We start from the raw sequence: 23,495 nt of genomic DNA, 5'->3' as shown, positions 1-23,495 counted from the left end.
GCACTTCAATTCATTCACTCACTTACACATGCCACAAACACTGCTTGAGCACCTACTAGCTGCAGGCAGAGTTCTGGTAACAAGGGACACAGTAGAGTAAGACATAGACTCTCGATTTAGAGCAGAGTCGTGGATGATTGAATCAAAACTACTTGCAGTTGTCTATGGAGAAAATGTAGTCCAGAGAGGTCGAATGCCTCGGGGCTCCAGGTTCCTGAGGTCCAAGTCAAGTGGACTTTCTATTGTTGCAACACTGTCGTAGTGAGAGTACACACATGGAGGACCCCAAATATGTCATGCTCAAAACTCCTTAACAACTACATGATATTGTGAGCCTTGAAGAGGCATCACGGAAGGTTCTAGTCCAAGAGTGGTCTACACAGAAGAGCAGAGCAGTGTGAATGATACACAACCCTGGCTGCTGCAGTATCTACCCCGGGTTCAGGTAAAAGGGTAATCAAGGTATTGGGTCAACATTCTTGGCTTGATTCCTGTAGGTTAACTGTAGCTAGAGTTAATAACTGAGAGAGGGGCTTCCCTGGTGGCATAGTGGTTGGGAGTCCACCTGCCGATGCAGGGGACACGGGTTCATGCCCTGGTCTGGGAAGATCCCACATGCCGTGGAGTGGCTGGGCCCGTGAGCCATGGCTGCTGGGCCTGTGCCTCCGGAGCCTGTGCTCCGCAATGGGAGGGACCACAACAGTGAGAGGCCCACGTACCGCAAAAAAAAAAAACCAAAAAAAAAAAAAACTGAGAGACTCTGGCAGAGTCAGGAGCAGCGAGGTGTATGTTGACAGTGTAAGGATGAACCTGGAGGGTGCTGAAAACCCAGTTAGGAAATCATTCTGTAGAGCTTCCAGGATCCCCATGCATTCCTAAACTTTGAGTAAGGATGGCGCTTCCTGTTCTTAACATAGCTCTGCAAAGGAAAGAAGACTGTAGCTATAGACATATTTCCTCAGCGAACTGATAATACATTGCGGGTCGGGAAACACTGAGCAGCACTCAGCCCAAGGGGTGGATTTCTAACTTTAATTTAGAGAATAAAAATGTAAATAGCTACCACTTGTTGTGTACCAGAGAAAGGAGCTTCTGTTAAGTGTTTTGCCTATTTATTTGTATCATTTAACTTTAAAAAGCCTTATGAGATTTTTAAAAATTAGACATTTATTATTAACCTATGAAAAGACTGAGAACCAGAGAGGTTAAGTAACTTATCCCAAGTCAACCAGCTACCAAGTAGTACAGCCAGCTTTCAAACCTGAATATATCTGACTTGGAAGCCATTATTCTATATTGGTTATCTTGTTGCGAGCAGGGAGGTGACATCACAGAGGCCTATAAAGTACTGTTTTCTTTGTTTTATCTCAGGATCATTTTATGCTCCTCCTGTTCTTTTTCACTCCCAAATTTAGGTTGTGGGGGTTTAGCCTGAGACACCCCCCAAAAGCCTGCAATTGACCTTCCTTCCCTTCCTTGGCACTGTCATACAAACTGCAACAGCCGTCTGAGGGCGGCCTCATTCAATGTTTAACGGTGAAGAAGTCCTTAAAAAACTATCCTTATCAGTTGCCGTACGTCCCATATACACACTCATAATAATCTATGGTCGTATCACACACAGATTCGGAGATGAGGTGAGCTGGACGGGACCTTTGCTAATATGTAGAGACCCACTTCTTCATTTTACAAAGGAAGGTCATGAGTCCACTGGTGGGAAAGTGATTTGTCTGAGCTCATACGGCAAGTTAGTGCCAGAGCCGGGACTTGAACCCAGGCCTCTTGACTTCTCCTCCAGGGCTCTTTCCGCTCTACTGGGACGTGTGCATATCTGTGGAATTTAAACATTTGTTCACATGGAGGGAAAGAGACTACTAACCTCCATCGACGTAAACTGTCTGCATGGAGCAGTAGGGTAGAGCCCTGCCAAGAGAGACAGGAGGTGTTGTCTGTTGCTTCACCCCGCTCTACAAAACTGAGCTAGATTAATATCTTCTGAGCAGCATGCCCTCACCCTGCTGGAAATGATGAAACATTGGCGACTGACCTCCAGTGACTGAGAAGCTTCCGGGTGGGGCTGGGGGGCGGTGAGGGAGATGTTTCCATCAGGACATTGCTGAAACACAGGCTGGGATCAGAACTTTCTCATGGTCCTGGGGGTAAGTATTGTCTGGGCACGTAGGATTTTAAATTAGTTTGAGGAGTGTGTGTCTGTTTGTGAACATGTATGTGTAGAAGTTTCAGAGGAGGTTCTCTGTTTATGTGTTAGAATGCCAGGGTGTGGAATTCAATTGCCATTGGCTTGGAGTGAACTTAAGGTTTGTCAGTGTGCACTTTATGGACATTAGTCTCTTGCTCCTGAGACCTGAGATCTGTCTTCAGTAGCAGCAGTGTCCTTCAGGGCTCTGGCTAGAAGGTAAATAAACTTTGGATGCAGACAGAACCAGATCCAAAGAACTTTGCTAAATGTTTGTAATCCTCAGTTTCCTCATCTGTAAACTGGGTATAAAACCAGCCACCTTTCAGTGTTGCTATGAGGATTACAGAAAATATACATTTAGTGCCCACTCCAGTACTCCATCAATAGTAGCTATAAATTATTTACTCTTTTAAAGTCAACTGGGAACCAGATCCCAGAGAATATCTCCCTGCAGGAGTTTTTCCCTTAAGATTCATTCTGAGCTACAAAGAACTGGGATGTGTGGAGGGAAGGGAACCAGCCTGGCAGTTTAAAAATGTTATGTCAAAAAAAAAAAGCCAGGCAAACATCTGGGCAAGGAAAAGCCAACGACAACAACAGCAAAATATAATAGCTGACTCTAACATAGAGCTTACTATGTCCCAGGAACTGTTAAGAGCATCACGTAGATTAATTCATTTAATCCTCACAACAACTCTGAAAATATAGGCGCTGTTCATAGCTTCTCTTTATGATTGAGGAAACTGAGGCACAAAGGTGTTGAGTGACTTGACTGAAGTCAGTGACAGAAAACTCTTCTAGAATACTTTAGCATAGAAGAGTGTTCTTAGAGCAGGCTTCTCTCCATTGTCCCTGCAGCCTGGGAGCTCAGAAGTGTAGACCAGGCACTCAAGGAAGACTTGGTTATTGGTCGACTCTGCTCTTGTTCGAGGCACTGACCCTGTGTGGGCTTCGGCAACCCTACTCAGTACAATGCCTTGAGTAGGATCAGCTGTGTAATCAGCAGGGCCCCATGCAAATGGACATCTTGGACCCCTTTTTAAAAATTATTGACAATTTAAAGATGGCAACAGCAGAGCACTAAACCCATCGTGGGGCCCTTCTGAGCATGAGGTCCTACTGGACTCCACAGGAGACATGCCCATGGCCCTGAGACCCAGTAATGAGGCAGGAACAGTGCTGGAAAGTTCCATGGTCTCACTTACCCCTCTTGACAAATTATGTGAGGGAGACCTTTGGCTTTCTAATTAACAGAGGAGAAAATTGAGACTCAGGGACATCAAGTGCCCCCCACCAAGCTTAAACAGTGTTTATTATATGCAAACTGATTGAACTGCGATGAGTACAGAATGTTACAAAGTGCTTTCCCCCACACGTTGTCTCTAAATATTGTGCCAAGAATTGTGGAGCTAAAGTATGGACTAGACATGGTCCTAGCCACCAAAGGGCTCACAAACTGAGCATAATCTGAGGAAGGTGTTTAGTTTCTCTAAAATTTAATTGGTCAATTCTATAAAATTTAGTTGGCCCCTCCAATTCACCTGGAGCTTTGTAGAACTAGCAAAATGACTCCTGAAGTTGCTTGCAATTCTTTGTCCTGCTGATTTAGTCTCGGTACTAAGTTTCATTCATCTCAGGTAATTGTATAAATGCTTTCCCCCAAATCACCAAGTTGCATTCATCTCAAGTACTTTCTTGCAAAAAATGCTTTCCGTCAAATTACTAGTTAGAGATTTTGGATGACTTATTTTCCCTCCTAAAAAATTGGCTGTGCCTGCACCTATAAATCTGTGTGACTGGAAATGTGGCTTAGCTGGTTGAGATTCAAAGTTGCTATTTCTGGTTAATTTGAGTCTTATCCTTTATGTCATTTTAGACTCATGGAATTCTCATGGAACAACAAAATGTCAGAACTAAATCTATTTATCTCACCCCTTTCAGTTTCTAGACAGGGAAACTGAGACTCAGAGAGAGGAAGCAAGGTGTCCAAGGTGGCTGACTTTAGAAAGTTGCCGAGCTGGAATGTTGATCCAGGTTCTCATTTTATAGTCCAGATGCGTCCCAACTGCCTGGGGTGAGGCCCCTGCAATGGTGACCAGAGCTGAAGGAAATCCAGAGACAATTTCTCTGATACCCAAGACAGAGGTGACGCCCTAACCCTCTGTTGTCCTCTTCTCCGTGGTGTTTGTCAGACGCGATTTCCTCCCTTTTCACAGCTAGGTACTTGGACCTTCTCTGTCTCCTGGTGCGTGGACATGGTGACAGTCATAGGAGCAGGGACTGTTTAGGACCAAGGACCTCCCAGGACCATATAGCTTTGTTTATGGGTTGCTTATACCTCCCACCTGAAAATCATGTGTGAGCCCCTGTGGAAATGGGTGCGTTTATATAGGTAAGACAATTTGGGGTTGAACGTTCTGTTCTGGTGTGAGGATCACCCCTGTTGTGCACCTATATATGCCAGGCACTCGACTAAGCTTCTTAAATGCTATGTGCAGTGTGGCGAAGGCTCTCGCTCCAAACAGCCTGGGTTTGAATTCTTTCTCCTGCATGGCGGATTAGAGCCTGGTTTTCTCATATGTAAAATGGGGACAGCAATATTATCTACCACATAAAGTTGTTATTTTGAGGCTTAAATGAGATAATTTATGCAAAATGTTTTGCATGATGCTGGCATAAAGTAAGCACAAAACATGTGTGAGTTAAAAAGATGAAACAGGTGACGTCCTCATTTTTCCCATAAAACACTGGGGCCTGACAAGAGAAAGCAAGTCACAGCTAAGGAAGGCCAGAGTTGGAATCCCCAGCCCAGTTCACCTGGCCACTAAGTCCCTGTTCCTCACCATTTTCCTGCCCTTACTTGTAAGGTTGCCTGGCAGCATACTCAGCTTTCTCCCAAATCATCTTATTCCCATGTGGTCAAATCTATAGTGAACTTTGTTGAAGACAATTAATTCCGCTAAAACTGTCCCCTACAGCCAGGGTCGGCAGACACCTTTAGCTGGAGTGCTGTGCTCCCCACTCTCCACCCATCCATCACCCTCTGTTCTTCGAATAATACCCGCTCAGTGAATCCTCTCTGAATATTCTATTGCATGGGGATCTCTTTTTCCTCTAAAACATTACGTACTATTGATAACACGCCTTCTGACAATTCATCATGCTTTGTTGTGGCATCTCTTGTATTTTTTGATTTTTTTTTACACATTAATGTCTTGATTTTCCAAGTACAACATGAACTCTTGGAAGTTCAGGTAGCGTTCTCTCCTTCGTGGCCATCAGGGTATTTCACCCAGGACCACACACATAGACCACTCAATAAATATTTGATTGACTGAAATTCAGGCATTTAGCTGATTATCTCAATGTTATATTAATATGGTGAGATAGAATTTAGATGTAAATAAAATGTTTATGTAGATAAATTTGGCCTCATGCTAATTTAAGCTACTCAGAAATTCTAGACTTGTTTCCATACTCTTAAAATATTTTCCTGATTGGAAAAAATCATCCAGAACATTTCAGTACCTAGTTTTGTTAACATTTAGGTATATTTTCTTCCATTTCCCTGTTTTGAAAATAGATTCCCCAATTTAATTTTCATAAATGTATTTTCATGAGAAAATTTATATTTGATATGCAAAATAATGATCAATGAGTTATTCTGGATTTGATTAACTGAATCAGGCGAATTGAGGGGTGGGGGTTATTAAGCTAATAGACAAAAAAATTTTAATGACCCAGAGTTTTTTTTTTCTTTGCAAATATTCATTATTTTTATATTTACATTTTACAGGGCTGTGATCATATTGTATATTGTATACTGTATATATATAATGTATATATATATATACACTGATAAAGTACAAGCTAAATATAACTGTCTTGTACTTTTTCACAGAAGGTTCCTTCCTTAGATTAATTTTTCCTAAACATAATTTTAAGTGTATAATATTCCATCCTATACCTTTGCCCTAATTTATTTAATCTTTGTTTTTCAATCAGATTGTTTTCCATTTTTCACTTTTATAATCCACAGTGGGTAGAACTACCTTGCAATAACACCTTTGATCTCATTCCAAATTGTTTGTTGAGTTGTCTGTTCTCGCCTTTTACCAATTTATCATTTGGGGAGTGCTAGGATTTTTCTTAACAATTTTTGTAACAGCAAAACGTAAAATCTTTTAAAATTGTGTTGCGCATACTTTCTCTAGTTTTTTTGTCTGTTTGCCTTTAAATTTTATTTTAACATATTAAGTTTTAATATTATAGAACCAAATCTATTTTTCTTGTATTGTTTTGTGATTTCTTCTGTTGCACATAAACTGAGAAAGTTTTCTCTCATCTGGGGATTTAATAAATATTATTGAATATGTGAATATCCGATCCTATTTCCTTCTGATTTTAATGTCTCAATTTAAAAATATTTACCTCCTTAATCCCTTTGGAATTTATTTTGTCATATCGTGTCTGAATCGAAGATATTTTCTTTTTCCCTATAGGTAGCTAATTCATTATCCTGTGTGCAAAATTTCTTAAATAACCCTTTCCTTTCCTCCCCCTGCTTCGTGAACCACTTTTATAATATATATGTTATACGTAGTTATATTTTACAAGTCTACACTACTTTTAAAAAGTGGTATGTCTGGAACCCACTTTGTCACAATTCCTTTTCAAACAAGTTTCAACCCTTCTGGATTGTTATTATTTTTTCCCCAGATAAATTTTTGAATAATTTTGAGGTGTAGAAAATTCTTATTCTAATTTTGACTGGAATTATATTGGACCAATAAATCAATTTCAAAGTGATTTATATTTAGTCTTTTAGCTTCCCAATCTGAAACCCATGTTCTTAAAGTCTTTTAGATTTCTCAGTGAATTTCTAAAATTTTCTTCAAAATAATTCTTATATTTAAAATTATTCTTAGATATATATGTTGTGATGTTTGCTAAGGTTCCTGGCTCCCCCTGTCCCCAATTCCATTTTCTAACTGGCTGTTGCTATAGTAATAGCAATATTATTGCTATTAATGGCAATAATTACCAGCAAAGAATGGCTGGTAATTTTAGAATATTTATCATGCCTTCAGGACTTTCCTGAGCAGTCTCATTAATTTCACTAGTTTTTCAATTGATTCTTTTGGGATTTCTAGGTATAAAATCACATCTTTTGCAAATAAGAATAAACTTGACTTTTCCTTGCTCCATTGCATCAGTTATTGGCTGAGGCTCCAGCACCAGCCTGTCTGGGCACAAAGCCTCATGAACTCTTCTCATTATCTTGGCCAAAGTACTTCTCTGTGTCTGAGTTTTGTCCTCTGTAAAATGGAAATAATAATAGTACCTACCTCCTAAGGTGGTTGTGAGAATCAGATGAATTAATACATGTGAAAGTACGCAGAGAACATGGTCAATAAATATTCAGTATTATTATTATAGGTTGGAGAAACTTCCAGCTTCATTTAAAATATTTGATTTATCCATGTTGTATTTATAGTATATAAAAGGCAGCTCCTTGTAATGATTGAGGGTTAGACTTTTGAGTCAGATGGGTTTGAGTTTAAAACTTGACTCTTGGGGCTTCCCTGGTGGCGCAGTGGTTGAGAGTCTGCCTGCCAGTGCAGGGGACAGAGTTTTGAGCCCTGGTCTGGGAAGCTCCCACATGCCGCGGAGCAACTAGGCCCGTGAGCCACAACTGCTGAGCCTGCGCGTCTAGAGCCGGTGCTCCGCAACGCAAGAGGCCGCGACAGTGAGAGGCCCGCACACTGCGATGAGGAGTGGCCCCCGCTTGCTACAACTAGAGAAAGCCCTCGCACAGAAACGAAGACAGAGCACAGACAAAACTGAAATAAATTAATTAAAAAAACAAAAATAACAACCAAAAAACTTGACTCTTCCAGTGCGGGGACCAGGGCAAATTGGTCAACCTCTCCAAGCCTTGGTGTCCTCATTTAGGAAATGGCAATAATATCTGTTCTTGTAGAGCAAGAAGATAAATAAACCACATGGCAAATACTCAACGTTAGCTTTTATTATTGTAATAATTAATTTCCTGTATATCCCTAGAGTAACTTATTTTAATTTTTAAAAAATCTTTTATTGGACTATAGTTGATTTACAACGTTGTGTTAGTTTCAGTTGTAGAGCAAAATGGATCAGCTATACATATACATATATCCACTCTTTTTTAGACTCTTTCCCCACATAGGTCATTACAGAGTATTGAGCAGAGTTCCCTGTGCTATACAATAGGTCCTTATTAGTTATCTATTTTATATATAATAGTGTGGATGTATCAATCCCAATCTCCCAGTTTATCCTTCCCCGCCCCCTCCCATTCCCCACCAGTAACCATAAGTTTGTTTACTACATCTGTGACTCTATTTGTTTTGTAACTAAGTTTATTTGTACCTTTTTGTTTTTTTAGATTCCACACATAAGTGATATTCTATGATATTTGTCTTTCTCTGCCTGACTTTCTTCACTCAGTATGACAATCTCTAGGTCCATCTATGTTACTGAGAATGGCATTATTTCATTCTTTTTTTGGCTGAGTAACATTCCATTGTATATATATATATATATATATATATATATATATATATACCACATCTTCTTTATCCATTCCTGTCGATGGACATTTAGGTTGATTCCATGTCCTGGCTATTGTAAATAGTGCTGTAGTGAACATTGGGGTGCATGTATCTTTTCAAATTATGGTTTTCTCTGGGTATATGCCCAGGAGTGGGATTGCTGGATGATATGGTAGTTCTATTTTTAGTTTTTCAAGGAACCTCCATACTGTTCTCCCTATTGGCTGTACCAATTTACACTCCCACCAACAGTGTAGAAGGGTTCCCTTTTTCCACACCCTCTCCAGTGTTTATTGTTTGTAGATTTTTTGATGATGGCCTTTCTGAGCCATGTGAGGTGATACCTCATTGCAGTTTTGATTTGCATTTCTCTAATAATTAGTGATGTTTTCACGTGCTTTTTGGCCATCTGTATGTCTTCTTTGGAGAATTGTCTATTTAGATCTTCCACCCATTTTTTGATTGGGTTGTTTGTTTTTTTGATATTGAGCTGCATGAGCTATTTGTATATTTTGGAGATTAACCCTTTGTCAGTTGCTTCACTTGCAAATATTTTCTCCCATTCTCAGGTTTGTCTTTTCATTTTGTTTATGGTTTCCTTTGTTATGCAAAAGCTTTTACGTTTAATTAGGTCCCATTTGCTTATTTTTGTTTTTATTTTCATTACTCTAGGAGGTGGATTAAAAAATTTTGCTGCGTTTTATGTCAAAGTGTGTTCTGCCTATGTTCTCCTCTAAGAGTTTTATAGTATCTGGCCTTACATTTAGGTCTTTAATCCATTTTGAGTTTATTTTTGTGTATGGTGTTAGGGAGTGTTTTAATTTCATTCTTTTACATGTGGCTGTCCAGTTTTCCCAGCACCACTTATTGAAGAGACTGTCTTTTCTCCATGTACGTTCTTGCCTCCTATGTCATAGATCAGGTGACCATAGGTGCGTGGGTTTATCTCTGGACTTTCTATCCTGTTCCATTGATCTATATTTCTGTTTTTGTGCCAGTAGCATACTGTTTTGATTATTGTAGCTTTGTATTATAGTCTGAAGTCAGGGAGCCTGAGTCCCCTGGAGTAACTTTTGATATAATATTATGTATTTACCTCTGTATTCATAAGTGAGATGAGCCTGGAGAGTTTTCCTTTTTTTTTTTTTTTTTGGTGCCCTGTGTTCTTTAAAAATTTCAAATAACTCATTTGTAAAACTATCTGGACACAAATTTTGAGTACATAGTTTTTTTTGTGTGTGTGTGTGTGTGTGTTACGCGGGCCTCTCACTGTTGTGGTCTCTCCCGTTGCAGAGCACACGCTCTGGACCCGCAGGCTCAGCGGCCATGGCTCACGGGCCTAGCCGCTCCGCGGCATGTGGGATCTTCCCGGACCGGGGCACAAACCCGTGTCCCCTGCATCGGCAGGCGGACTCTCAACCACTGCGCCACCAGGGAAGCCCTAAGTACATCGTTTTTATAATGCTTTTAATTTCTAAATAATAATAGCTGCCATTTATAGGATGCTTATTACTTTGTGACAGAAGCTAGAATAACTGCTTCTCCTACTGCATCTTATTTCATTCACAGAAGTAGGTATCATTTATATTCATCTATCTAATCCTGAGAATTAGTTATTATTGCTCTCATCTTACAGACAAGAAAACAGAGGCTTTGAGAGCTTAAATAAGTAGACCCAACTCATACAGAGGATGAGCTGGGATGTGAACCCAAGCTGTCTGACTCCAAGTTCTCTGCCCCTAGCAGCTAGAGGGGAACTGAACTTGGATCCCAAATTGCTTTCTTGTTATTTTGCTTTGGCTTTAGTCTGTTTAAGTTTTCTGTGCCTTATGGAATCCATATTGCTAATTATATTTTTCTAGGAAATCAATAATTTTATTGATGTTTCACAAAAAGAAAATCTCAGGAGTCTCACAGTGTTTGACCTTCTCTGTTTCTGTGGTTATAGTCATTATTAGTTTGGTGTATTTATGTTTCCTCCTTTTCTTGATTCTTCAAAACTGCATATTCAATTAGGGGAGAAAAGTCTAGTAATATGAAAGAGGCTGGATGATATTATAAAATGGAAAGAAGTATTCTTTTCTTTCAAAATATTCCATTTCCATCCAGCTATGCTTCCCTTTCCCCTCCTCCAGTCTTTAAAGAACAGAATGCTGAGGGCTAGAAAGAGCCTTAGGAGTACTGTCAAGTGCTGGGCCTAGAAAGGACTTCTACCTGTCCCAGGTCACACAGTTGGCAAGTGACAGACCCAGGAGGAGGAGCCTGGCTCTCATCTCCCTGTCTTGTTCTCTTATAGCTCAAATTCTTCATTTTAAAGACAATAAGCTAATGAATGCTGCCAAAAAATCTTTTTAAACACTTCATTAAAAAAATCTTTAAAGCTACTTAATTTTGAAAGATTGATCAAGTCAGCTTAGCAATATTGATTAGGATTACTTTAATCCATATGATTTTCACATAAATCATCTTCTCTTGTGCACTCTTTCCAGAATATATCTAACCAAAGAAAGCAGGCTTCAGACAGGAAAAGGTGTGTTTTTATTATTTCACCTCTTTTGTTATGCTGTACCTACTAGAAAGGGCACAAGAGAGCTCCTTTATCAGGAGAAGGGGAAACAAGAAAATGGAATTCAGCCCTATCTGGAAGGCTCAGGGTTTCCACCAGGTCTGAAGTAAACGGAAGAAATGTTCTTAGCCCTCTGCTCACGTGTGGTTTGGAGGCAGCTGGCAAGACACTGCATTAATGTGGGGCTGGGTATCCAAACCTGAAAGAGGGCAGGGCAGGACAGTCCCATCTTGATGATGGAATGAAGTGTACGAAACTCTCACATGGCCCAGACATTTTTTCTGATCATAGTTACATCAAATTGCTCATTTCCCGGTTGTTTGGTGTGTGTGTGTGTGTGTGTGTGTGTGTGTGCGCACAAATGAGCAGATGTTTCTGCTGACTGTCTGATCAGCAATCTGCAATTAGACCCTAAGGAACAACCTGCTCATTGAGGTTACGGGCCATTAGCCACTTAAATAATGATATCTGTCATCATTTTCATACCTCATCCTGCCCAGATTTTATTTTCAAACTACTCAAAATGAATGCCTAAGTTTCCAAAAATAGACAGACCCAATTTTAATAGCTCAACTCTAGTCATCATCTTGGTGCAGTGTTTTAGGGTTGAATAATACCTAGTAATTACTGAGTGCTTCCCACATGCCTGCCGTTGTATTTAGGTCTTTGTAAACATAACTCCCCAAGCCCACACAAGAACTCTGTGAGGTACATACTATCATTGTCCCCATTTTACAGGTACAGAAACTGAGACACTGAGAAGTTCAATAATTCACACCTAGAAGGGAACAGAACTTGGGTCTATATTGAGATCTGTTTGACTTTTATGCTATATATTGACACAGGTACTGTGTGTCATTTGGCTAGTAAGGTGCTCACAGTATATTAAGATGATAGAAGGAAGTACAGGCAACGTAGTTTTGTATAAAGAGACAAAATAAGATATTGGTTTTTTTTTTTTAATTTATTTTTGGCTGCGTAGGGTCTTCGTTGCTGCACGCGGGCTTTTCTCTTGTTGCAGCGAGCGGGGCCTACTCTTCGTTGCGGTGCGCGGGCTTCTCACTGCGGTGGGTTCTCTTGTCGCGGAGCACGGGCTCTAGGCACATGGGCTCAGTAGTTGTGGCTCGCACGCTCTAGAGCGCAGACTCAGTAGTTGTGGCGTACGGGCTTAGTTGCTCCGCGGCATGTGGGATCTTCCCAGACCAGGCCTCGAACCCATGTCCCCTGCGTTGGCAGGCGGATTCTTAACCACTGCGCCACCAGGGAAGCCCAAGATATTGGTTTTAAAATAATAGAACATTTATATAATGCAGTGATTGCCAACTGGGGGAAAAAGTGACTGCCTCGGGGACATTTGGAAATGTGTGGGGTCATTTTTGGTCATTTTGGTTGTTGCATTAACCTGTTACACCTGTTATTGGTGGTCCCCCAGGACACAATTCTAGACAACAAGGAACTGCCTGTCTCTGAATGTCAAGAGTACTAAAAAATACTAATAAAATGGAATAGTGGTAATCTTAAATGATGCAAAAAGCTGAAGGTGGCAAACTCAGATGCCTTCAGGGAATCAATCAGGGACTGAAAAGTGTGTGGCCCTCCTCAGGGCATCCGCATACAAATCCTTAAAGCACATTATCAAACAAAGTCATCTAGGCATCAAATTTGGCCTGTGGGCCCCAGGTTGAGGCTGTTTAATGAAGGTTTTCTGATCTGGAAACAAGTTTATGATCTATTAAGCAAAGAAGAAGAGCTCCTGGCAACCCCCAGCTGGCCAACACCCAGCCCTGGAGAGGCAGTGGTGGCAAACCCCACAGCCTCCCTCCCCAGTTCTTGCCTCCCCACTCTCCCCCCTTGGTCCAGATTTGATCTTGGATAGCCCCAGTGTGAGAACCACACACAGAAACAAAAATGTCAGGACAGGGCTTCCCTGGTGGCGCAGTGGTTGAGAGTCCGCCTGCCGATGCAGGGGACACGGGTTCGTGCCCTGGTCCGGGAAGATCCCACATGCCGCGGAGGGGCTGGGCCCGTGAGCCATGGCCACTGAGCCTGTGCATCCGGAGCCTGTGCTCCGCGACGGGAGAGGCCACAACAGTGAGAGGCCTGCGTACCGCAAAAAAAAAAAAAAAAAAAAAAAAAAAAGTCAGGACATTCCACACTGCCCTTATCACTTGGAAATGCTGACTGGGAAAATAAGCCTTACCAGCAATAAAAGCCTTTTCAATGTTTACCATCTGCAGGAGGACAGTGGGCCTTCTTGAGGCCCCATCTTGTGCTGAGTGAACATCATTTCAAAGGCTTTGAAACCATCCTGGCTTTTTCTTGCAGTAACTTCATATTCAGCACCATGTTTTTTCTGACAATAAAAAAATTTTTTTAATTGAAGTATAGTTGATTTACAGTGTTGTGTTAGTTTCTGGTGCACAAAAAAGTGATTCAGAATATATATATATATTCTTTCTCATATTCTTTTCCATCATGGTTTATTACAGGATGTTGAATACAGTTCCCTGTGCTCTACACTAGGACCTTGTTGTTTATCTATTTTATGTATAGTAATTCGTATCTGTTAATCCCAAACTCCTAATTTATCCCTTTTCAGCACCATGTTGATGGAATTGATATGCTAATTTTTAAAATAAACATACTCATGAGGGTGGAACAGCATCCACAGTCCTGGGCCTAAAGCCCAATGAAGGCACGGAGGGTGTGGGTGAATGTGTGTGCACGTGTGTGTGTGTGTGTGTGTGTGTGTGTGACACTGGGCTTCTTCACAGAATCTCCCTCAGTGTGTTTGCTCCTGTTAGACCCCTTTGTGCTTCCAGCAGCAGGTAAGGCTACGGGAGCAGAGATGAGTGGTTGGGGGTGTAGGCTTGGATGTAGAGCTCAAATCCAGGCCTGGCTGTACGGCCTCAGACTCCTCCCTCAGCCCTCTAGACCTCACATTGCTCCTTATAAAAGGAGGGTAGTGACATCTAGGTCACGGGATCGTGCGAATCAGGTAGGATGGCGGGTGTGCCGGGGGCCCAACCCTGTGGCTGGCAGCGAGCGAGTACCCACCGGTTGGCAGGTGCTAATATTGTTACTGCCTATTTTGTAGATTCAAAGACTGGAATCTGGGGAGAGGAAAGCAAACGACCCTCTAGCAGCCGAGACTGCCCAGGAGTCCTGACCCATTGCCTCGCCTCCGTGGGTCTCCAGGGCAGTCCCGCTCTTGGTGCTGCCTGGACACGAGGTACCCCCAGTGGTTCCATCCACGTCTCTTCCTGCTGCCCCTGAGAGAGCCCAAGCCCCTCTCGCGACCTGTGACGGCCCTGGGAGGAACTTGTCATGCTGACGGAGTGAGTGGCCCGGGAAGAGCCAGCCCAGGTTCCCATCAGGCTGATGGATGTGGCCAGCTTCCAAGTGTGCACATCACCCTCTCCAGCCCCTAAAGCCTTCCCATTTTGAGAGGGAAGAGACCCAGGACGCACAGCAACAACAGCAGGCTGCCTCTGGCTTGGGGCAGGGATGGGTTTGCAGCCGTCTCGGTACCTCTACAACCTCTAACCTGATTTCCTCGTTTCCCAACAGAGAAATGAAGGTCTGGCACGGAATAGTGATCGCAGTGGTGTCTCTGGTACTGCAGGCCTGCCTCCTCGCAGCCATCAACTACCTGCTTAGCAGGCACATGGGTAACTGGCTCAACATCCTCTTCCCTCCTGGTTCCCCTCAGGGACCACTCCCGAGCCTGCAGCAAGATGAGCCCCCTTTGGAGCCCCCGAATATCACTACTTGAGGAATCCCTGGCCAGATGCCCCTTCACTCCACCAACCTCTAAGCCGGTAACCCCCACTCTGACCCAACCTATCTGCGGTTGGGAATGATGACTCAGAGTCCTTCCACTGCCCAGACACGCTTCTGCCTAGAGACAAGCTGCTGCGATGCTCCTGAGGGTGCGCTCACTTAACCTGAGCCTGGTGAATTGCCTTCATCCCTGCCAAGGGACTTAATGTGAAGAAATGGCCTTGAATTACAACAGAAGGGCGAATGGTATGGTTAGACTAAGAAATTAGCTTAAATTCCTGAGTTTATTTGCAGTAGGAAAGTAGGAAGCTCGGTCCAGGGAAGACATTACAATTAAGGAAAATAAAACTGCTTTGGCTGTGCTAAGACAAGGGATTGGGCAAGATGGTGTATGTCTAAGCTACTCTAGTCAATCATTCATTCAATACAACAGGGAACAAAATAAAAATCCCTGCACTTATGGACCTTACATTCTATGGGTAACACAGACAGTGGACAAGTAAAATGTGTGTTAGGTTACGGTAAGTGCTAGGGAGAAAAAAAATGAAGCAAGGCAAGGAGATATGAATTGGATGGGGGTCAGCATCCCTGAGATGCTGACACTTGAGTCTAAACCTGAGGGAAGTGAGGAAGCGAGCCACACCTACAAAGGCCATAAGCCAGGAGAGTTTGTTCATAACAGCAGAAGCAAAGGGGCTGGGTGGCTGGAGCTGAGATGGGGCAGGGAGAGGAAGGAGGAGTGAGGCCCAGAGGGCCTTCAGGCTGGGACTTTGGATTTTACTCCAAGTGAGGCGAGGGGCATTGCAGGGTTCTGAGCAGAGGCGTGCTGAGGTTTGAAGAGATCCCTCTGATCAATTTTCTCTAATGAAAGCTGTGCTCACGGATAGGATGAGACTGACCTAGCGAACTTTCACTTTTGACTCTTGCCCTGTCCCTTCTAGCCAAGGAGAATGAGCAGATACTGAAAAGGGCCAGGCTCCAGGTCCCCAGGCCCAGCCGTGCCCACTACTGCCCTCCTGCTGCCAAGAAGACGGAGGAGCCTAGGGCAGAGAGAAGCACCCCTGCGCCTAAGCCCCGTTACCCACGTGAGTACAGGGGTGGGGGGAGAACTTGTCACAAAGCTTATTCTGCTCTGTCTGGACTCCCGGGGTGCCTCCCTGCCGCAGCCCTAGTCTGTCCTACCCAAACCACTAGCCCGAGGATTCCTCACGCCCTCCCCTGTACAGGCCAAGCCAGGCCCCCATTTTCAGAGGGTTGTTCATTGGGGCAGACTGCATTGGGTTTGTGTGGGTCTAAGTTCTTCTCTAGCTTTGGTCATGTGTGAATGGCTGCCGCGGAGGACTGGGGGCTGTCTCTGCTCCTGTCTCTGTGATACTATGGCATCTTTTCTTCTGCCTGCCCGTTAGTGGTGGAGCCGAGATTTCAACTGCCTCTGTCTGCCCCCAGCCATGGAATCTGGGCACTTTAATAAATCTGAGTCTTGGTGATGGCTCACATCTATATCCCCCTCTGGCAAGTGAACCAACAGGGGCATCACGTTCTCGTTTTCTCTCTCTTTCAGCTTGGGAGACCCACCAGGTCACTATTCACACAGTGGAAACTGCGGCTTCCACAGCAAGAGAGTCACTCACCAGAGACTACTCTTTCCACTGCTTCATCTTTTGGTTGATTTGAGTTTGCTTCGTCCTTCTAAATTTTATCTTTTCAGTTGGAGAAATCTGGTTGTCAGCCTTCCTCGCCACCAAGATAAGGCCCCAATGCATGTAGGAATCGGAAGATGCCATTTGCTTGAACTCACGGTCTCAATGGAAGGGGAGAGGCATGGGCCTCGCCACAACCCCTGATCCTGATGCTTCCCTGAAGCCTGGTCAGAATCAAAGACTCCATGGTTGGCAGGGACCTCAGAGATCATCGTCCAACCCTCTGTGTTACAGGGGACAAGACCAGGGCACAAAAAGGAATGTAACCTACCTGGCGTTAGTGACAGGTTTAGATTAGAAGCTGTGCCTATGATTTCTGGGCCCAGAGCTCTTTGCCTTGGGCCACAGCGGCTCAACATGCCCCGCCTACTCCCCTTCCAGCAGATAGCCCTTCCCAAGCACAGTCCAGCCTGGTGGGCTTGGTATTACTTTTAGATGGAGCTGGACAAAGCAGCAGTGCCTGGACTCTTGGACATGTTCCTGATTATTTTGGGAGGCTCCCCCCTTTCTCTGTTCTATTCCTTTTTTCTCTTTGGGGGGCTCTGTATCTCTCTCCCCCACTCCTCTTTGAGTTCCTCGCTCTGTCTTTGTCTTCATCTCATTCTCCCTTCCACTGCCTCTATCCTCTCTTTACACCCTTTGGCTTTCTTTAGAAGAAGAACAGTTTCTATTTCACCCTAGATGACAGTGACACGTCCTCAGAGAGCTCCGGCAGCTCAGACAGCTCACCTCCCACTCACCAGGTAATGGACACTCCCAATAATCCAAGCCCTCCATATGCAGTCTGGGGTCACCGTGGCTCCAGAGACGGGAGTAAGGAAGGAGGTGCTTCTGGAGGCATTACATCATCCTTAGGTGAGGGTGGCTGGGCTTTCATTTCCAGGCCCATATCAGCACAGAGCATCAAAACAAAGTGGGTCTGAGTGAGCTATAAAAATGAAGGTGCTAACGGGAAACCCCTTTCTCCCCATGTCCTAGTCACTGACCAAGGTCCACTCTGAGTCCTGACCTCACTTGGATTAAGTCTCCACGTCTTTCTTCCTTAAACCCATTCATTCCCACAGGCACAAGGAGCAATATTCCTCATTGCCCTGACCCTGCTCTCAGACACAGCTACCCGTGACCCAGGTTCTTTCCCATCCAGCCTAGGGCGAGCCTCTTTGAGTGAGAGTTGAGTACCTCCTCCAAACATGGTAGGAATCTTGACCAAATTTCTTTGCTTTTTTCCCCTAAGGCCACCAAGGATGTGAACTACACACAAGTGGCCTTTTCAGCTCCTGGAAGACGAAGAAATGACTCTGTCCTGGACTATGAGAACATAAAGGAAGCCACAGATTATGTCAATGTCAAACCAAAAAGCCACAAGCCCAGTTTCTGGACTTTTGTGAACCCTGGTGTCTTTGAGCCAGTGGAATACAACCAAGTGGCCATGTGAATTCTAGGCTTTTTTTTTTTTTTTTGAGGTATGCGGGCCTCTCACTGTGGTGGCCTCTCCCGTTGCGGAGCACAGGCTCCGGACGCGCAGGCTCAGCAGCCATGGCTCACGGGCCCAGCCGCTCCGCGGCATGTGGGATCCTCCCAGACCGGGGCACGAACCCGTGTCCCCTGCATCGGCAGGCGGACTCTCAACCGCTGCGCCACCAGGGAAGCCCAATTCTAGGCTTTTTAATGGGGCGTAGTTCCTTATGAATTCTTGCACTTATTTTGTAGGCGGACTAGTGTTTGGTTATTTTTTTTGACAAGGAAATAGGAGAAAAAGTATGCCTGTATGTCAGCAAAGAATATTCACATTAGGAAGAACTTCCAGGTTAAGTATGAAAACATTGGCGCATATCAGTAGAGAAAGTGATGGAGTCTCTCTCCATAAAAAAATTTTTAAAGATTTTAATCAACTGTAGTAGAGTTCTGTTTGACAGTCTTATGATTAAATGCCTCTCTGAGCTATTTAATTATAGGTGATAAACAACTTCCTTAAAATTTTTAAATAAAACAGCAACCACAGGTTCCTCTTTTCCTCTGGCTTAACCTTGCACCCTGTTCCTTTATCAGTATTGTATCTTGCTGAGTAATCCTGCTCTGTCCTCAGAACTTTAAATAATGCATTTGGAAAGCTCACCGTTACTTAACCTAAGAATCTGCTGTTCTTAGGAAAGAAAGATGACAGAGTAGTAAATGCCAACTAGCATCACAATCTGTTATTCCAAAAAAACTTTCCAAATTCAATCCAATAAAAATCAATATCCATTCTTGGTTTGTGGTTGTTGTTGTTTTTATTTTACTACCAATTAGTAGTAAAAGAACACTTTCTTAACTGGATTAAGAACAGCTTATCTGAAACCAGCTAATGGCATGATCTTTAACTGTAAGGTCCTAGACGCAGTCCTATTAAATCATGAACAAAGTAGGAATGTCCAAAAGCCTGACATTTCTTTACTATCTAACATTGCTCTAGAAATTCTAATCAGTGCAATAAAACAGTTAACAAAAATAAGGCTATAACTATGGAAGAGGAGGATGAGTTTGTCATTGTTTGCGATATGCTAGAGAATTAACTATGTTTTAGAATTAATAACATGCAGTTAGCAGTGACTAGATAAATATACAACTTATTTTCCCAGCAGCTAATTAAGACACGAAATGAAAAAAAAAAAAATTGCTCACAATAACTAAGCAAACATCTCAAAAATGGAAACCCTATTATAAAGCAGAAACTAACACACCATTGTAAAGCAATTATACTCCAATAAAAATGCTAAAAAAAAAAAAAAAGGAAACCCTAGAAATATTCCTAGCCAAATTCAAACCCCAGATAAGTGGCATTCAGGTCTAGGGACCATTCATTAACTGTGCGCCATCTGCTGGCTATAAATGACCTTTCTAGCCCTGGTACTGAGGGGGGTGGGGGGGGAGGGGCGGGGGCAGCTTTCATCTTCCCAGGTTCCTCTTCCCCAAGATGACCTGAAGAGATGGTTTTGAGTTTCTGGGGCTGGAAACTTTTGACACATATCCCTACACCTTTTAGCTACCACTGTTGTTCCTCTCCTACTATTGTTTGAACACTTGTGTCCCCCGACAAAGTTATATGCTGAAATCCTAATCCAAGGTAATAGTATTGGGGGATGGGGCTTTTGGGAGGTTGTTCGGTCATGAGGGTGGCAACCTCCTGAATGAGATTAGTGCTCTTAGAAATCCACAGAGCTCCCTAGCACCTTCCATCATGTGAGGATACAATGAAAAGTCTGCAACCCAGAAGAGGACACTCACCAATCATGCTGGCACCCTCCAAAACTATGAAAAATAAATACCTGTTGTTTATAAGCCACCCAGTCTATGGTACTTTTTATGGAGCCGTAGAGACCAGGACATCTCCTTAGAAAGCTTTTCTCCTTTTTATTCTTCCAGTTTTACTGAGATATAATTGACATACAGCACCGTATAAGTTTAAGGTGTACAGCACAATGATTTGACTTACATACGTCAAGAAATGATTACCACAGTAAGTTCAGGGCGCATCCATCGTCTTGTATAGATACAAAATTAAAGAAATAGAAAAAATGTTTTCCCTTGTGAACTCTTTACTCTCTTAACAACTTTCACATAGAACATACAGCAGTGTGTGATAGATTTATCACATAGTACATTGCGTCCCTAGTACTTACTATCTTGTAACTGAAAGTCTGTACCTTTTGACTGCCTTTATCCAATTCCCCTCCCACAACTCCCACCTCTGATACCAAAAATCTGATCTCTTTTTCTATGAGTTTTTTTGTTTGTTTTTGTAGTATAATTGACCTATGCACTATGTTAGTTCCTGTTACACAACATAGTGATTTGATATTTCTATACTTTCAAAATGATCGCCCAGTCTAATCACCCTCTGTCACCATACAAAGACATTATGTATTATTCCCCACACTGTACATTTCACACCTGCAACCCATTTATTTTGCAACTGGAAGTTTGTATCTCAATCTCCCTCACTTATTTCTCCCCTCCCCTCACCCCTTCTCCTCTGGCAACAATGTGTTTGTTCTCTGTATCTATTACTCTGTTTATGTTTTGTTATGTTTGTTCATTTGTTTTGTTTTTTAGATTCCACGTATAAGTGAAATCATACAGCATTTGCCTTTCTTTGTCTGACTTACTTCACTTAACAGAATACCCTCTAGGTCCATCCATGTTGTTGCAAACTGCAAGATTTCATTCTTTTTATGGCAGAAAAAGATATACGCACTCCTATGTTCATGGCAACATTACTTGCAGCAGCCAAGATATGAAAGCAACTTAAGAGCCCATCAATAGATGAATAAAGAAGAAGTGGCTATATATATACATATATACATGTATACATACATACATGTATATATATTGTAAATGATATATCCAGTAAGGGAGATATCCATATATCTCCCTTACTGGATATATCATTCGCAAATTTCTTCTCCCATTCAGTAGACAGTCTTTTCATTGATAGTTTCCTTCATGGTACAAAACCTTTTTAGTTTGACATAGTCCCAATTGTTTACTTTTGCTTTTTTTCCCCTTGCCTGAGGTGACATATCCAAGAAAAATGTTACTAAGACCAATGTCAAAATGTGTACTTCCTATGTTTTCTTCTAGAAGTTTTATGGTTTCAGGCCTTGCATTTAAGACTTTAGTCCACTTGGGATTTATTTTGTGCCTGGTGTGAGAAAGTAGTCCAGTATGATTCTTGTGCATGTAGCTGTGCTACATTTATTGAAGAGGCTTTCCTTTCCCCATTTTATATTCTTGCATTTTTTGTCATAGGCTAACCCACCCTTCATATAAGTGTGGGTTCATTTCTGGACTCTCTATTCCAGGGGTCCCCAAGCCCCGGGCTGCAGACTGGTATGGCAGACTGGTACCAGTCTGTGGCCTGTTAGGAACTGGGCCACACAGTAGGAGGTGAGCAGTGGGTGAGCGAGGAAGCTTCACCTACTGCTCCCCATTGCTCGCATTACCACCTGAACCATCACTTGCATTACCATCTGAACCATTGCTCATATTACTGCCTCAAACATTGCCTTCATTGCTCGCATTACTGACTGAACCATCCTCCCACCCCTGTCCATGGAAAAATTGTCTTCCATGAAACTGGTCCCTGGTGTCAAAAGGGTTGGGTACCGCTGTTCTATTCTTTTCCATTGATCCTTGTGTCTGCTTTTGTGAAAATACCACACTGTTTTGATTACTGTAGCTTTGTATTATAGTTTGAAATCAGGGAGTGTGGTACTTCTAGGTTTGTTCTTCTTTCTCAAGATTGTTTTGGCTCTTCAGAGTCTTTTGTGTTTCCATACAAATTTTAGAATTATTTGTTCTAGCTCTGTGAAAAATGCCTTTGGTATTTTGATAGAGATGGCACTGAGTCTGTAGATGGCCTTGGGTAGTATGGTCATTTTAACAATATTATTTCTTTTTAAAAAAAAATAAATTTATTTATTTGATTTTTGGCTGCGTTGGGTCTTTGTTACTGCATGCAGGCTTTCTCTAGTTGCAGCAAGCAGGGGCTACTCTTCGTTGCAGTGCACAGACTTCTCACTGCGGTGGCTTCTCTTGTTGCGGAGCATGGGCTGTAGGTGCACGGGCTTCAGTAGTTGTGGCGCACAGGCTTAGTTGCTCCGTGGCATGTGGGGTCTTCCCGGACCAGGGCTCGAACTCGTGTCCCCTGTATTGGCAGGTGGATTCTTAACCACTGCGCCCCCAGTGAAGTCCCTAACAATATTATTTCTTTCAATCTATGAGCACAGTATATTTTTCCACCTGTTTGTGTCATCTTCAGTTTCTTTCATTAGTATCTAATAGTTTTCCAAGTACAGGTCTTTTACGTCCTTAGTTATATTTATTTCTAGATATTTTATTCTTTTTGATGCAATTGTAAATGGGATTATTTTCTTAATCTTTCTTTCTGGTAGTTTGTTGTTATTGTATAGAAATGCAACCAATTTCTGCATACTGATTTTGTATCCTGTAACTTTTCCAAATTCATTGATGAGCTCCAGTAGTTTTTTGGTGGCATCTTTAAGATTTTCCATGTGTAGTATCATGTCATCTGCAAACAGTGACAGTTTTACTTCTTCCTTTCCAATTTGGATTCCTTTTATTTCTTTTTCTGGTCTAATTGCTGTGTCTAGGACTTCCAATACTATGTTGGTTAGAAGTGTTGAGAGTGGGCATCCTTGTCTTGTCTCTGATCTTAGAGGAAATGCTTTCAGCTTTTCAGCATTGAGCGTGATGTTGCTGTGGGCTTGTCATGTATGGTCTTTATTATGTTGAGGTATGTTCCTTCTATAACCACTTTGTTGAGAATTTTTGTCATAAAGGAATGTTAAATTTTGTCAAAAGCCTTTTCTATATCTATTGAGATGATCAAATGACTTTTATTCTTCAATTCATTAATGTGGTGTATCACATTGATTGATTTGTGGATATTGAAAAATCCTTGCATCCCTGAAATAAATTTCACTTGACCATGATGTGTGATCTTTCTAATGTATTGTTAGATTAGGTTTGCTCACATTTTATTGAGGAGTTTTTCATCTATGTCCATTGGTGATATTGGCCTGTAATTTACTTCTTTTGTGATATCTTTGTCTGTTTTGGTATCAGAGTGTGCCTGGCCTTGTAGCATGAGT

At 42.5% G+C, this 23,495-nt stretch overlaps 1 protein-coding gene across 2 annotated transcripts; it reads left to right on the top strand.

Annotated features, from left to right (window-relative positions):
- The first annotated feature begins 1,818 nt into the window (after positions 1 to 1,818).
- RHEX (regulator of hemoglobinization and erythroid cell expansion) lies at positions 1,819 to 19,082 on the top strand. Of its 2 annotated transcripts, none has more exons than XM_032608162.1 (7): positions 1,819 to 2,159; positions 14,457 to 14,697; positions 14,930 to 15,030; positions 16,084 to 16,227; positions 17,524 to 17,585; positions 18,077 to 18,284; positions 18,503 to 19,082. In XM_032608162.1, exons 2-6 carry the CDS (start codon positions 14,687 to 14,689, stop codon positions 18,275 to 18,277), a joined length of 519 nt encoding a protein of 172 aa, XP_032464053.1. In that variant the 5' UTR covers positions 1,819 to 2,159; positions 14,457 to 14,686; the 3' UTR covers positions 18,278 to 18,284; positions 18,503 to 19,082. The 2 variants fall into 2 exon arrangements, with proteins under 2 accessions (XP_032464053.1, XP_032464062.1); XM_032608171.1 differs by having other exon boundaries at positions 1,820 to 2,159; positions 14,457 to 14,591.
- The last annotated feature ends 4,413 nt before the right edge of the window (positions 19,083 to 23,495 follow it).

Source organism: Phocoena sinus, chromosome 1 (genome assembly GCF_008692025.1).
Source record: "Phocoena sinus isolate mPhoSin1 chromosome 1, mPhoSin1.pri, whole genome shotgun sequence".
Lineage (NCBI taxonomy): Eukaryota > Metazoa > Chordata > Mammalia > Artiodactyla > Phocoenidae > Phocoena > Phocoena sinus.
Note: the sequence above shows the minus strand (reverse complement) of the source record. Positions and strands in the feature narration are given on the sequence as shown.